General features: G+C 37.2%; 1 protein-coding gene across 1 annotated transcript; it reads left to right on the top strand.

Moving 5' to 3' along the window:
• The first annotated feature begins 230 nt into the window (after positions 1-230).
• On the top strand, positions 231-14,204 carry LOC127811444 (probable UDP-N-acetylglucosamine--peptide N-acetylglucosaminyltransferase SEC). The gene is made up of 28 exons (XM_052351329.1): positions 231-702; positions 2,323-2,468; positions 2,571-2,669; positions 2,759-2,809; positions 4,380-4,496; positions 4,578-4,634; positions 5,025-5,144; positions 5,274-5,336; positions 5,436-5,514; positions 6,057-6,166; positions 6,275-6,328; positions 6,414-6,481; positions 6,614-6,716; positions 7,004-7,206; positions 8,551-8,647; positions 10,739-10,810; positions 10,937-11,013; positions 11,092-11,208; positions 11,326-11,410; positions 11,513-11,680; positions 11,906-12,016; positions 12,101-12,187; positions 12,297-12,424; positions 12,506-12,588; positions 12,775-12,880; positions 13,019-13,165; positions 13,408-13,528; positions 13,848-14,204. Exons 1-28 carry the CDS (start codon positions 507-509, stop codon positions 13,959-13,961), a joined length of 2,979 nt encoding a protein of 992 aa, XP_052207289.1. The 5' UTR covers positions 231-506; the 3' UTR covers positions 13,962-14,204.
• The last annotated feature ends 10 nt before the right edge of the window (positions 14,205-14,214 follow it).

Below are 14,214 nucleotides of genomic sequence, written 5' to 3' on the forward strand. Positions count from 1 at the left end.
CGGAGCTCCAATCCCCTGCGCTAGACCCCCAAACATTCCCCCAACAAGGCCCATCAAGTGGGGGCACGTCGACTCAAATTTACTGATTTTGGTAATTTTAGCACTCGGAATTTCTAGAACCCTCGGCTAGGCACACGCGTCGTCTCCTGGTTGGAGAAGCTACGGGCGTCGAAGACACCGGGGAAGCTGCAGAAATTTTGTTCTCCGTTGTTTAATGCGGAGGGGGAGAGGTTATAATCGGTGCTAACCGAAGGCCGATCTGACGAATAAAGAATCTGCCTTTCCGTCCGTTTTCTTCCAGCTTTCTCAAGAAAATTCGCGTCAATTTTCCCGGAAAATCTCACTGCGTCCCGGGAAAAATCCGCCCCCCTCGTTGTCGTGCACTTGTACGCGTTTCATCTCACTGGAACGCCTTGGCATTCCGTGGAATTGGTGTTGTAATTTATTGTTCCCTGCTTTCGGCGATCCGTTCGTAGATTATCGGTGGGGTTTCCCGGCGGCCGATCATGATTTCGCTGCAGAACGATCTTCGGCAGCACCACTTGCAGCAGCAACAGCCGGCGCAGCAGCAGCTCCTGCTGGCTCAGGTTCCGAGGGTTTCATACAATGGGGAGCAGCGGGACGATTCCTTTCTTCTGCATTCGCAGTCTTCCGTGCCTCCCGCAAATCTCAAGCTCCCGCAGGCGGCAGAATCCAACGAAGGTTGCGGTTTTCTACTCTTTGGTGTTTTTTTGTTTAGGGCTTAGGGTTCGATTACAATTTTTCCCGATGCTTTGGGTTCTTGGTGAAGGATTTTTTTTTTTTTTCTTTTCAAATTTGATTAGTCTCGTGTCTGCCTTCGGGATTTGACGTGTCACTACTGTGTTTCGGGACTATGTAGTCCTGTTTCTATGCGTATGTGTGTGTACACATATAAAGCACATATAAAGCAGAATGTTTCTTCCAGAGAATTGGCGTTCAAAGATAGTTGGTGAAGAGTAAAGTGGAAAAATTTTGTTTACTCCTTGGCTAGAAAACGCTGTTGTTTGTCTGATCTTCATTCCTAGACTTTTTAAGGTAGGGAATGGTACTCTGTTGTATTGATATTTTTTATTTTTGGTTGCCTATTTTTACTGTCCTTCCTAGAATATTTTAAAAATTGTGTTTAAGAAGGATTTTTAGCTTCTTGCTTGAGTTAGTTTTGGTCTGATCGTACTTTATATTATTAGTGCTTCATCCACGTGCTTTGTGAAAATGGCCGTTGGAGTACCGTGTATGATTCTTTGGGTGGTTGATCTGTTATTTCTAAAAACCAAATTGCACTGGTTTGGTGTTTTTAGTTAGAATGTGAATTTGAAGATTTAAATTGTTGATGTAAGAATTTAACCCCTAAATGGAACTTGTTTAGATTTTGGTTTATTTTGTTTCCTACTTATGCAATAGATCTCGATTAGGAGAAGCTACCGTTTGTGTGCTGGATCAAATTGCTTAGTACCTGATAGGAAAGTAAACATTGATTTTGCATGGGGAATAGATCCAAGTTGTTAAATTTTCTTATGTTTTTCTTTGATGTTCTTAAAATTGAGCAATAGTATCCAAAACTATCTAAGCAGATAACAAAAAAATTGTAAAACAAAGATTGAACTTGTCAGTAAAGATGTATCCAATACTCTAAAAGATGAAGGACTGAATGTGTTGTTTCCTAAAGCACAAAATCAGGGAGCATAGCACAATTCTCTGATGCCATATCACAGTTCTGGATCCCCCTAAACAATGCCCTTTGGTAGTGTTCTTGGTTCAGAGAACTTGGACAAGGAAATGAATTCCTTGCCCCTATTCAAGTTAAGGAGGAATGTGAATTAGCCAAGATTCTTCCTTCCTCTATTTTCTATCTGCTGCCTTCCGTCCATTTCTACCTGTTGTACCATGAGCTAGAGTGCTTCCTCAGATGCCCAATCCAGTAACACTCTACTCAAGATTCTTCTAAAAAAAAGTATGAAATTTCCAAATTTAAGATTGGATCTCAATATTTACATTTGACATGTTTTGGGCAAATGAATATATGGGTAAGACACTGCATGGCATATCTAATATTGGTGACTCGATCAAAGTCAGATTTTCTTGAAAGTTGGAAGTTGAAATCCTTACTTCTTCTTTTTCTTTTTTAAATAATTTTTATATTTGTTTTTATTTTATTTTTTATGGACATTGGATGTTATTTGATGCCCTTTTGCAATAAACTGCCGTTCTTCATGCCCAATCTCTCCTCTCTGCGCCCTTTTCAACTATTTGCTTGATTTAAGTGTTGGAAGCTATCATTCTCATTTTCTTCATGTGCTGCAGTTGATGAAGACACAATCTTGGGCCTTGCTCATCAGAATTACAAAGCTGGGAACTACAATCAAGCATTAGAACATAGCATTGCTGTTTATGATAGGAGCCCGCAACGAACTGATAACCTTCTTTTACTAGGTGCAGTGTATTATCAGGTCAGAACATGGCGGTTCTTTCTTCATTCTTCTTTACTATGCAGGTTGGTTGTGAGATTATATACACCTGACCTCTTATATATTATATTCTTTGTTTTTCAGTTGCATGATTTTGATATGTGCATTGCTAAGAATGAAGAAGCTCTTCAAATTGACCCACATTTTGCCGAGTGCTACGGTAATATGGCAAATGCTTGGAAGGTAAGCTGCATTCATATGTTGCAGCTGCATTTTTTTTAATAGCTTCTACATATTCTGATACTGTGATTTTGTGATCTTCTTGCCAATAGGAAAAAGGAAACATTGATTTGGCAATCCGCTATTATTTGATTGCTATTGAGGTTTGTAGACAGCTCTCTACTTTGTTATCCATGCTCATTTCATTTCCTCCATGACTACTAGAGAGAATGTTCATGGCTGGGAGCTCAGTTTTTTTTTTTTTTTAATTCTCTCTCTCCCCCACCCTTCTTTATCTGCATTCTTTTTCTGTTCATTTGGGTCCATCCAAACAAAATTTCATACTTCTGATTGATTTTTCCTGAGTCTTACTGCAAATTTTTGTAATGATCCACAGTGAATTCCTCACATTGCTCTAGCAGCAGGAGTTAAGTTTCTAATTAGATGCTATTGTGATAAGAACTGATTCCTTTGTATTCACTTTCTTACCCATAAGATGCATTGTTAAGTTGTTAAAGAACTTGCTCTTCCCCTTGTCTTGTTGTTGCATATAGTATGATCTTGGCTACATCTCTGTCTGCAATGTGTTTTAACTTGGTTTGTTGCAGTTGGTAAATTCTGATTCACATTGATTTAACCTAATTGTCAAGTATAAAGTAGCAATAGAAGAGCGATAATCCACGTGAGGATACAGAATTAAACATTAGTACATCATTATCCCATCCCATTTCCAATTTAAACTTTTTCTTGAACAAGTTTATCAAACTTCAAAATTGCATAATGACTTGTATCTGGAATCTCTTTGTGGGAATGGTTTTCTGAAGTTCAATGACGATTACTTCTGCATGAGGAGATAATTTAAATGTTTGTTCATGAAAAACTGCAGTTTTGGTGGATAAAATTGGTGCTTCAAAAAAACATAATAACTTGAAGTTACTATTTAGTAGTATTCTTGAGTCAAGAAACGATTTATCTTGTCAATACTGAAGGATACAACATCTTTTGAATTTATTGTAGTATTAAGCTGTCCGTCATATATGTAACTTCTGGTATTGTCTTCTTTAGAATTCAGTTGAACTCTTATTGGGGCAATAACATTTAACATACATCCCTAGATAATGCTATGGTACGGATGATCATTTGGACATTGTACATTTTCGTTCTTCAATTTGAGTTTGATAGGATTTTTGCTTCTGGTCAATCTGCCCACAATAAATTAGACAGTGTATGGTCCAATTGTACCTTAACATATGTAACTTGAAGACGAGCAGCCATTATTGTTCTTTTGATACAACAGAGCTGTCTAGAGTCTGCTTTGTTGTTTAACATGCGTGTAATATCATGACAGGATCTCTGACCCATAAACACCTTAATTGTTGGATTAGATAATGTTGAACTTGACAAGATTGAATAGGTAGAAACTGTTATTGAACTGCAGTAATGGAGCCTTTTGTCAGGATTTTCAATGGGAAGTTTTGTAAGATGCTGAAGCTGCTAGTTATCAGTTCTATTTTATGTTTTATGGAACCCTTCCCTCTGGTCACGTCCATTTTTGGCTTGTCAGATATAAAATGGCCTCTCCATTTTTTTTTTGGTCTCGAGGTTTCCTTTCAGTTCCATTTAATTGCTATTACCATTACACATTCCCTATACGCCCTTGTTTTGCATTATAAGATGTCTTCTGTAATGTTTGTGTGATAACCATTAATTAATTATGAATTTGGTCTATTGCAGCTTCGTCCCAATTTTGCAGATGCTTGGTCCAATTTAGCCAGTGCATACATGCGGAAAGGAAGGCTTAATGAGGCAGCCCAATGTTGTCGCCAGGCTCTTGCATTAAACCCTCGTTTGGTAGATTTTTATCTCCATTTCATTAAGTTGTTTACTGGTAAACTGGTGATGCTATTATGAGATTCTTATCCATTGTTGTAGGTTGATGCACACAGTAACCTTGGGAATCTGATGAAAGCTCAAGGATTAGTGCAAGAGGTAATAACCTCTCCTTTATGCCTCGAATGACAATAGCCATGACATAGATTGGGTCTCCAAGAAATTGGCACAAGTGGGAGATCCTTTAATGATTTCGTTAGTCAGTTTTGGAGCATGTGACTGGATGTTATTGCATCTATCCTTTCAGTAAAGGTCATCTCTTAAGTGCTTGTGTTTAAAAACAGACAGACAATGGTCTCATCTGGAAACTTGGTGTTGTTTCTTGTCTATTTCTTTTGTCAGAGATGATAATTGGTAGTAATGCGTCTAAGATTCCATTTGAATTTGCATTTATTGCTCTTCTTTTCCCTCGATTGCTTTTGCTGATATTTGAGATCCATTAATATTCTTTGACTGTTATGTTCTGAATAGCTTGAGCGTGCTTTTTAGGCATATAATTGTTACATTGAGGCTCTTCGCATCCAACCGAATTTTGCCATAGCATGGTCCAACCTTGCTGGCCTTTTCATGGAGGCAGGTGATTTTAACAGGGCCGTTCAATATTACAAGGTAAGAAATACAGGATGTCTGTCTCTGGCATTTTTATGGTTTGCCACTTTGTCTGGGGTTGTGCCTTCCATCTTTTGTTGAATCTGATTTTATCTACTAAAAAGTTGATGAAAGCATTTTTATATCCAGGAAGCAGTTAAACTTAAACCAACATTTGCAGATGCCTACCTGAACCTGGGAAGTGTCTACAAGGTAAGTTCTTTGTGCACTGTGCTCATATGGTTGGGCAGCTGCAAATGCAAGGACACGAATTTGGAGTAGAAACAAAGACCTTTGTTTTGCATTTTCCAGGCTTTGGGAATGCCTCAAGAGGCTATCACTTGTTATCAACATGCTCTTCGAGCTCGTCCGGACTATGCTATGGCCTTTGGTGAGTATGCTGGCTTTCTGTCTTCTGTCTGTGTATTTGTGTTTATGCAGTGTGTGAAGTTACTGGCTTTTGATTTTTGGAACTTCTGATCCAAATGTTGAATATGATTCTTCCCAATGTATTCCAACTTAGGTTACGGAGGTCAGGGTTTAAGCGGGATGAACTGGGAATAAGTGATCCATTTGGTGATTGTACCTTTAAAGGCACAGTAGATGAGTTTGGAATGTCCAAACTCATTACTTCTAGGTCCAAGTTTTCTTATATTTATAATTTAGGTGTAAACTGATAAAGTATTGGATACTTTTTGCCTAAAGTTGCGTTGGATAACAACCACAGTGCATATCACTATAATCTGTTAATGTCCAATTTTTTATGAGCCGTGTCTACTTAAGAACATAATTGATTTGGAAAATAATAAGAGAATGCAATTCTATTTGATAGTTAAATTTTTTTATTATTGATTTATACCTAACAGATTGAATAGCTTGGTGATTCTTGTTTTACCTCTACCATAATACAATTTGAGAAATCACAATTTGCAGGTAATTTGGGTAGTATATATTATGAGCAAGGCAAACTGGATATGGCAATAATCCATTACAAGCGAGCCATTGCTTGTGACACTGGCTTCTTGGAGGCGTACAATAATTTGGTTGGTATTGCATACCTTCTTCTAACTGGATCCTTTCTCTGCACATTGTAACTTTGTATTTAGTACTGACTTGATGAAATCGTGGTTCTTTTATTTTACTATTGCAAGGGTAATGCACTGAAAGATTCTGGTAGAGTTGAGGAAGCCATTCACTGCTACCGTGTAGGTTTTACACTCCTGTGTGTAATTTGCCTTTCCTTTTCTTTTCTTGACCATTTGTTCTGATGACATTATTTACCATATGAAGCAATGTCTTGCTTTGCAAGCCAACCATCCTCAAGCTCTTGCTAACCTTGGAAATATATACATGGAATGGTATGTCATTCCTGATGTACTGTTGAGTGTTTTTTAATTTTTGTTACTCTTTTTGGAAAATTGAGGCTTCCCTTCTTTATCTTCTTGTACATGTGCAATTGGTTTCCAAATGAGGTGTTCTTGATCTTGCAGGAACATGATGAGTGTTGCTGCACAATGTTATAGGGCAACATTATCTGTAACAACAGGGCTCTCTTCTCCTTTCAATAACTTGGCAATAATTTACAAACAACAGGCAGGGGCATTTATTCATCTCTTGAACTCTACCCTGCTGTCCATTATGTTTTCCCCTAATTGCACACATAAATGGTGAAGAGCTTTGGTTTCATTATTACCATAAGAAAATCATGTGAAGTGCTCGATATGAAAGAAAAATTGATATTTTTGCTGTCGTTAGCAACTACTGTGAAAATTTATAGCATTACTGCATTAGCAACTGTTGTGATATTTTGCATTCTTTCTTTCTTGTATTTTATTTCCAGCGATATTTATTTATTTTTTTGCTTTCTGATTGTAATACAGGGGAACTGTGCCGATGCAATATCTTGCTATAGTGAAGTTCTTCGAATTGACCCTTTGGCAGCTGATGCCCTTGTCAACCGAGGAAACACATATAAGGAGATTGGTAGAGTGAGTGAAGCCGTTCAAGACTATTTACGGGCTATTACAGTTCGGCCAACCATGGCTGAAGCTCATGCAAATCTTGCTTCAGCTTACAAGGATAGGTATAATTTTCTTTTGTCAAACACCCTATACTTTCATGAAATTCCACTCAAGTACCTTTCCCCCCCCCCCCCCAAATTTTAATGGTTTTCTCTGTTACTAGTCGTCCAGTTGCAATGTTGTCCTTTGGTGTGCATGAGTTATAAGAAACAGACAATTTAGCTTCACATATTGTGAATTTCATTCTTGGTGAATTTCATTTTTCTCCTAAAAATAATGTAAAAGTTGCTTCAATGTGAGATTTTTTTTAATAGTAGGTCAACGCAGTACTTGATTAAATGATTTAATGTAAATTAATTTTTCTACAATTGCAATGAAAGAGACTAATTGAGATGAGATAGCTTAGTATGTAGTAATAATATTGTTGATGATTATTAAAAATTTAAGATGACAGTTAATGAGATCTGCCTGCAACTAGCTGCTACTAACTCATTCCAGTTGATAGCCCTTAAGCCTCCCTCACCCAATGGCGAGCACAATCCGTAAAATTCCCACCAGTGAGCCTCCCTTCTACTGCCAACAAGAACTGCTTCTTTATCCCAATGAACTCACACCAAACCTCCTCAAACCTACTTGGTACAACCCAGTAGCCATCCCACTTTGCCGCTAACCCATGTACCCAGCTGTATATTTGTAGATGGATAGGTACTAGTTTGACGTTCAAGTGTGTGTTTAAGTTATGTACAATTTAAAATGGTCTGTTGGGGGGAGAGATGGATCTGGAAGCAATGGTAATGTGCATTCAGTCATTGAGTAGGGCGAAAGATGGAGAGAAGGTAAAATGGTAGCTTTAATCACCTAAGAAAAAAAGATAGCTTTAATCTATTGCGGTCTAGTATTTGTGTGTCAAACCATCCCCAACCATTGAATTCCAATTTTAGTGGGATAAAATTATAATTTTAATCAAGTCAATCAAGTTTAAGCATTATTAGATTTAATCTGTGTGCTGAGATGGTAGTTCTTGTTCATTTTAAACCAACTTGTTTGTCATTCTTTCATTTTCATTTATCATTTAAAGTATGTCATATAAGTGTCACTTAAGGCAAGTCCATCAGGGCAAGTAAACAAAGTGGAGGGCTGAGATTGCAAAACATGACCAGAACTGTTAGGTTAACTGTTACAATGAAAAAAAGAGGTCCTGAAGTGGGGGGTTTCTGTGAAAGTGCAGTTGTCAATGAAATCAACCTTTTCTTTACAGTCTTCCGTTTGAAGTGTTTTTATTCAACTAATATTGGAGATTATATGAAACTTTTCCATAAATTTATCATACATCAGTCCAATTGTCTATGATTTGTCTGTTGATTTTTTTGGCATGCGGCTGATTTTTGGATATGATCAATCTGTAGTGGGCGTGTTGAACCAGCTATAAAGAGTTATAAGCAAGCATTGATTCTTCGACCAGATTTTCCAGAAGCAACTTGTAATCTACTACACACCATGCAGGTGTGTCATGATATGCCTCTTGTTCATGCTCAATATTTTTGTAGGTCATGAGAATAATAGGTCCAGAGTATTATATAAAGTATGGTTGTCTCTTATTAACTGGATGATGGTGAGATGATATAGCTGTGTTTTATCCAATGGATGAGGGGCCATTGTTATGTGGAGCATGTTTGAGCCATATTTGGTATGGTCCTATAATGTTAAAGAACAAATGTTCTTAAGAGGGTCATGCTTGGAGGTAGTGCATAGCCTGTTTCTCCTGAAACTGTGTCATAAAGGATTGAAACCTAATTTGTGGGGGAAACAAAATATGTTCTGCTTCTGAAGCATAATACTAGTAGGTCACAGGTGACAAATGTTGAAGCTATTCCAAAGTTTAACTATTTTTCCTCCAGTTCAAGTGTTGGATACACATTCCCAAGATTTATTGGTTGATCTATTTGTTTACTTGTTCCTTTCTGCTGTCTTATGTCACACATTGCTGTTAATATTGTACTGAACAAAATACCGGTTTGGGATGGTATGATATGGTATTGGTACCAGCAGGTGTCATTGTTACAAAACAATATAAACAAAACCATATAAATAAATCTAAATCAAATATCTGAACTTTTTTTTTTTGGGTATCAATGAGACATTATTGACCTTAATCACTTAAAGAATCAAATTTCAACTAATATAAACCAATATAAAACAAAAATGGATATAGAAAAAAAAAAAGAAAAAGATGACACAAAATATATACTTAAAATATTAAACAAAACATACCCATTTGGAAGGCTTGCCGTTTTCTATTTTTAATCTTTTTCACTATTTTGATAGTAAAAACTGAAAATGGTTTTTGTTTTATGTTTTTTTTTTTCCCAATTTTTTGATAACTCTAAAAATATGTTTTCTGTTTTCGGATTTTGTTTTTATTTGTTCCCCCTTCGCACACTCCTCACTGCTCCAACTTGATGTTGGCCAAAGATCACTGACAAACTCCATCATCGTCTCTTCACTTGTCAGCGATTTCGATGGGAGTTGGCAAGTCTTCTAGATCTGGGAGTGTCATGACTACCATAGGAGTCTTGCCAACTCCTGCAAGTGAGGAGAAGGTTGAAGGAGTTGCTGATGATCTTCAGCTTCTCCTCCATTTATAGTGAGGTTAGGTGTAGGATAGAAAAATAAAATACAAAACTAAAAACGAACAGAAAGTGGTAAAACAACATATTAAGTTTCATTTTTCAAATGAAACTGCAATTGAACACAAAAAATTGAAAATAGGAAATTGAAAGTTTTGTCAAATGGCCCCTTAGATATAGAGAGGCAAAAATCAACTCAAGCAATTGAAGCAGAAACAATAATAATAAAATAAAAGAATAAACAAAGCAAAAATGTATGGAAGAAATTTCAAATTTCCTTTTGTGTTGATCAATAGAATTACACAGAAATGCATAAACTGACACCAAAAAAATGTTTTTTTTTTTTTTTTTGGAGATGCATACTGAGTAATTGCCACCCCCCCCCCCCCCCCCCCCCCCCCCCAAACAAAAAAAAAAGGGGCTATTATACTGAGTTGTGATATGAGATATTGGTATTCAAATTTAGATTTTGTTAAGTTGGCAAAATTCAGTATTGACCAATTACTGTTGCGTATGGGGCCCCAGAATTACTCTGGTATGGTAGTACAGGCTAATATGGAATAGATTCCATGAAAATGATGTCGCACTACCATTTTCATTGTCAGTCCAAAAATATATTAGACTTGAGATATTCATTGTGTCTAAATCATATGAGTAAGATGCATGTGGATGTGGATAAAATTTGCAATTATTATTTGTTCTTTGTCTATTACTTTTTCTGTCATTTGTAAAGTTCTTTTGTTGATATGATTTTCTACTAGCAGAAAGTTCACATTTTGAGCTTATCAAGGTGTTAGACAATTTCAAAACAATTTCCTGTATCATTATGAGTATATATCTCTGTCTAGAGCAGTTGAACCAGTGTTTTGATGTCATACCAACTTCTCAGTTTACCAAATGCAGATTACATGATATCTGAATGTGCTAGTTGTGGTTTGTCTCAATGGGTTTGCTTTTGTATTGACAGTGTGTGTGTGACTGGGATGATCGTCATAAGATGTTTGTTGAAGTTGAAGGGATAATACGAAGGCAGATTAAGGTTTCAGCTAATTTATTTGATTCCTTCTCTTTCTTTCTCGCACCCAAAAATTTCAGATATTGATACTTGAAATACTCTTCTGTTAATTTTGTTTGATTATCTTACAACATTTGTTACCTCTTGTAGATGTCAGTTATTCCAAGTGTGCAGCCATTCCATGCTATTGCCTATCCCCTTGATCCAATGCTTGCCCTGGAAATCAGGTATCCATTAAAGTTCGACACTTTTGACATCAGGAGCAACTTCTCATAATCTTTGAATTGTTCTTTATGTTATTGCAGTCGCAAATATGCTGCACATTGCACAGTGATTGCTGCCCGTTACTCGCTTCCTCCCTTCAACCATCCTACTCCCTTACCCATAAAGGGTGGTGGTAGGAATGACCGTTTAAGGGTTGGGTAAGTTTTGAAACCGTCCTGTTTTTGCATTATTTCCATTCAACTTATCATTTGTCCTTTTTTTTTTTTTTAAAGAAGGATGAACTTATACATGGTGTGATATTTTCCCTGTTTCAGATATGTCAGCAGTGACTTTGGGAACCATCCATTATCGCATCTTATGGGCTCAGTATTTGGCATGCATGACAGAGAAAACATTGAGGTGTGCAGGTTTTAACTGCTTATCTACTTAAGCTATTGTCCTGCTTGACACCTTTTTACTCTCATTTATTTATCCACGGCAAGTAACACATCGTGGCATTAGGTGTTCTGCTATGCTTTAAGTCCGAATGATGGCTCTGAATGGAGGGTGCGCATCCAGATGGAAGCTGAGCATTTTATAGATGTTTCTTCCATGTCTTCTGATATGATTGCTAGAATGATTAATGATGATCAGATCCAAATCCTTGTCAACCTTAATGGTTACACCAAGGTATTCCTTTGTATACTTGTTTTTTAGTATTCTTGTATTATTTGGGGGGAAATAAGGAGAAATTATGTGTCTTACTTTTGACTTCCTGTAATTGCTATTTTAGGTATTAGGTTTTATATCTTATGAACATTTTTCTGAGCAAATATTCTCGTGGTTCTTGTGTTTTGCCACTTGTGCCCAAAATCTGGATTGATTCCATGGCTTTTTATTTCCTTCATTGTGCAGGGAGCTAGAAATGAAATATTTGCCATGCAGCCTGCTCCCATCCAGGTCTCATACATGGGATTTCCAGGAACAACAGGGGCATCTTACATACATTATTTGGTCACTGACGAGGTTAGTAAAAAGTTCTATATTTACATGTATATTGTGATCTTTCTTTTTTGTATTTGGTTTGATATTTTACTAGTTATTTGGCAGTTTGTTTCCCCTACACGTTTCTCTCATATATATTCTGAGAAGCTTGTCCATCTACCTCATTGCTACTTTGTAAATGATTATAAGCAGGTTAGTATCAGATTTTATTTTATTGTGAACTTAAGGTTTTTTTTTTTTTGGGGGGGGGGACAAAGTTCTATTATAGTGTGAATTTAATCTGCTCTACAACTCTTACCAGAAAAACTGTGATGTATTGGACCCAAAATGCCAACCCAAGCGTTCAGATTATGGATTGCCTGACGGCAAGTTTATATTTGCTTGTTTCAATCAGCTGTACAAGATGGACCCTGAAATTTTCACGACATGGTAATTTCTGGTTCCCACATGCTATTACTATTTTTGTTATGATGTGATGCCATTCTGAGTTGGGCTTAAAAACTATTTCAGGTGCAATATTCTTAAGCGTGTCCGCAATAGTGCACTTTGGCTTCTTAGATTTCCTGCCGCAGGCGAGATGAGACTTCGAGCGTGTATGTGGGGCTTTTTTAGTAAAAATAATTTGCATTGAGTACATTTGTTAACTTCTTTCCTCTTACTAGCTAAGGATAATGCTTACCATTTTATTTTGAACTTATAGCTTCCAGATTCTTTTTATGATTCGTGCATGATATAGCAATACAGCATAGAAATATTGTGACCGCTTTTATCATGTCCAGATGCTGCCGCACAGGGTGTGCAACCTGATCGAATTATTTTCACGGATGTTGCCATGAAAAATGAGCATATCAGAAGAAGTTCTTTGGCAGATCTGTTCCTCGACACGTACGTATATGATGAACTTGTTTGCTCATATCAAGAACATTGCACCCTGCTTGATTGATTTCTAAAATTGCTATTACCCATCCTTTTAATTTAGTGATAATGCCATCATGCTAAGTTGTTTTGGTTTTCATCGAGTAGGCCACTATGCAATGCCCACACAACTGGAACAGATGTCCTGTGGGCTGGTCTCCCAATGGTGACTCTTCCCCTTGAGAAAATGGCAACTAGAGTTGCTGGTTCACTTTGTCTAGCCACTGGTGTTGGGGAGGAAATGATTGTCAACAGGTATCACACGATTAGTAAGAAACGAGGAGGCATAATCTAAGTTGTTACTAATTCTTTCTTGGAAATGCTGATTTATCAGTGAAATAGATTAGTAGTGAATTCTTGTCTTTCTGTTTTATTTTTGTTTTTGGTGGGTGATTGGGTTTGGGAATCGATGGGAGCAAATTACATGTTTATGGTTTCCTCTGTTTTAGCTCTAGTTTGCAATTGATGGCTCACGTGCTGCTTTTGGTGTACTCTAGTATGAAGGAGTATGAAGAGAAGGCAGTATCATTGGCACTAAATCCCCAAAAGCTCCAGGATCTGACTGAGAGGCTAAAAGCTGCTCGTTGGACTTGCCCTCTTTTTGACACAGCACGTTGGGTGAGTTCATAATCTTTTGTATTTAAATTCCATTGTTTTAGACTTATCTTCAAGAGAACAGATGGGAAGTATTGCCCCTCTCCCTCTCAAAGGAGAACCCTTTTTACTGTCTATTTCCATTCCACACCCCTATCTCTTAACTCACCGTTAAAGGATCCTTCATGGGGCGTCACGTCAGGGAAGGTGGAGTAGTGTTTAACATTGCAAATGGGTAAAATACAACCAATTGAGCTTATAATTGGCTAATGATACTTTGTGATTGGTAGCAAGCTGCATATTCTGACCTTTTAAACTCCCTTTAACATTGTACAACATCCAGGTGAGGAACCTTGAGCGAGCATATTTCAGGATGTGGAAGCTTTACTGCTCTGGCCAGCATCCTCAGCCCTTCAAGGTGACCGAGAACGATTCAGAATTCCCATATGACAGATAAGAGACGAGAAGAGATGGCGGTTGTAGGTAAAGCAAAGAGAATGTAAAGCTGTTACTTTTAGAGTGGTTGGTATACTAGTCAATTTACTTCCATATGGCACAACCTTAATATCTAATGATGAAAATCTGAAAAGAGTAGAAGTCCTAGGTGTGGCTTGTCGATCCGAAGATTTATCACTGTTTGGTTCAACTAAATTGACTCACTCATTCACAGGTAACACAGAATGAGATATATTTTCCTCAACTTTCTCTAC

Source organism: Diospyros lotus, chromosome 10 (assembly GCF_014633365.1).
Source record: "Diospyros lotus cultivar Yz01 chromosome 10, ASM1463336v1, whole genome shotgun sequence".
NCBI classification, from domain to species: domain Eukaryota; kingdom Viridiplantae; phylum Streptophyta; class Magnoliopsida; order Ericales; family Ebenaceae; genus Diospyros; species Diospyros lotus.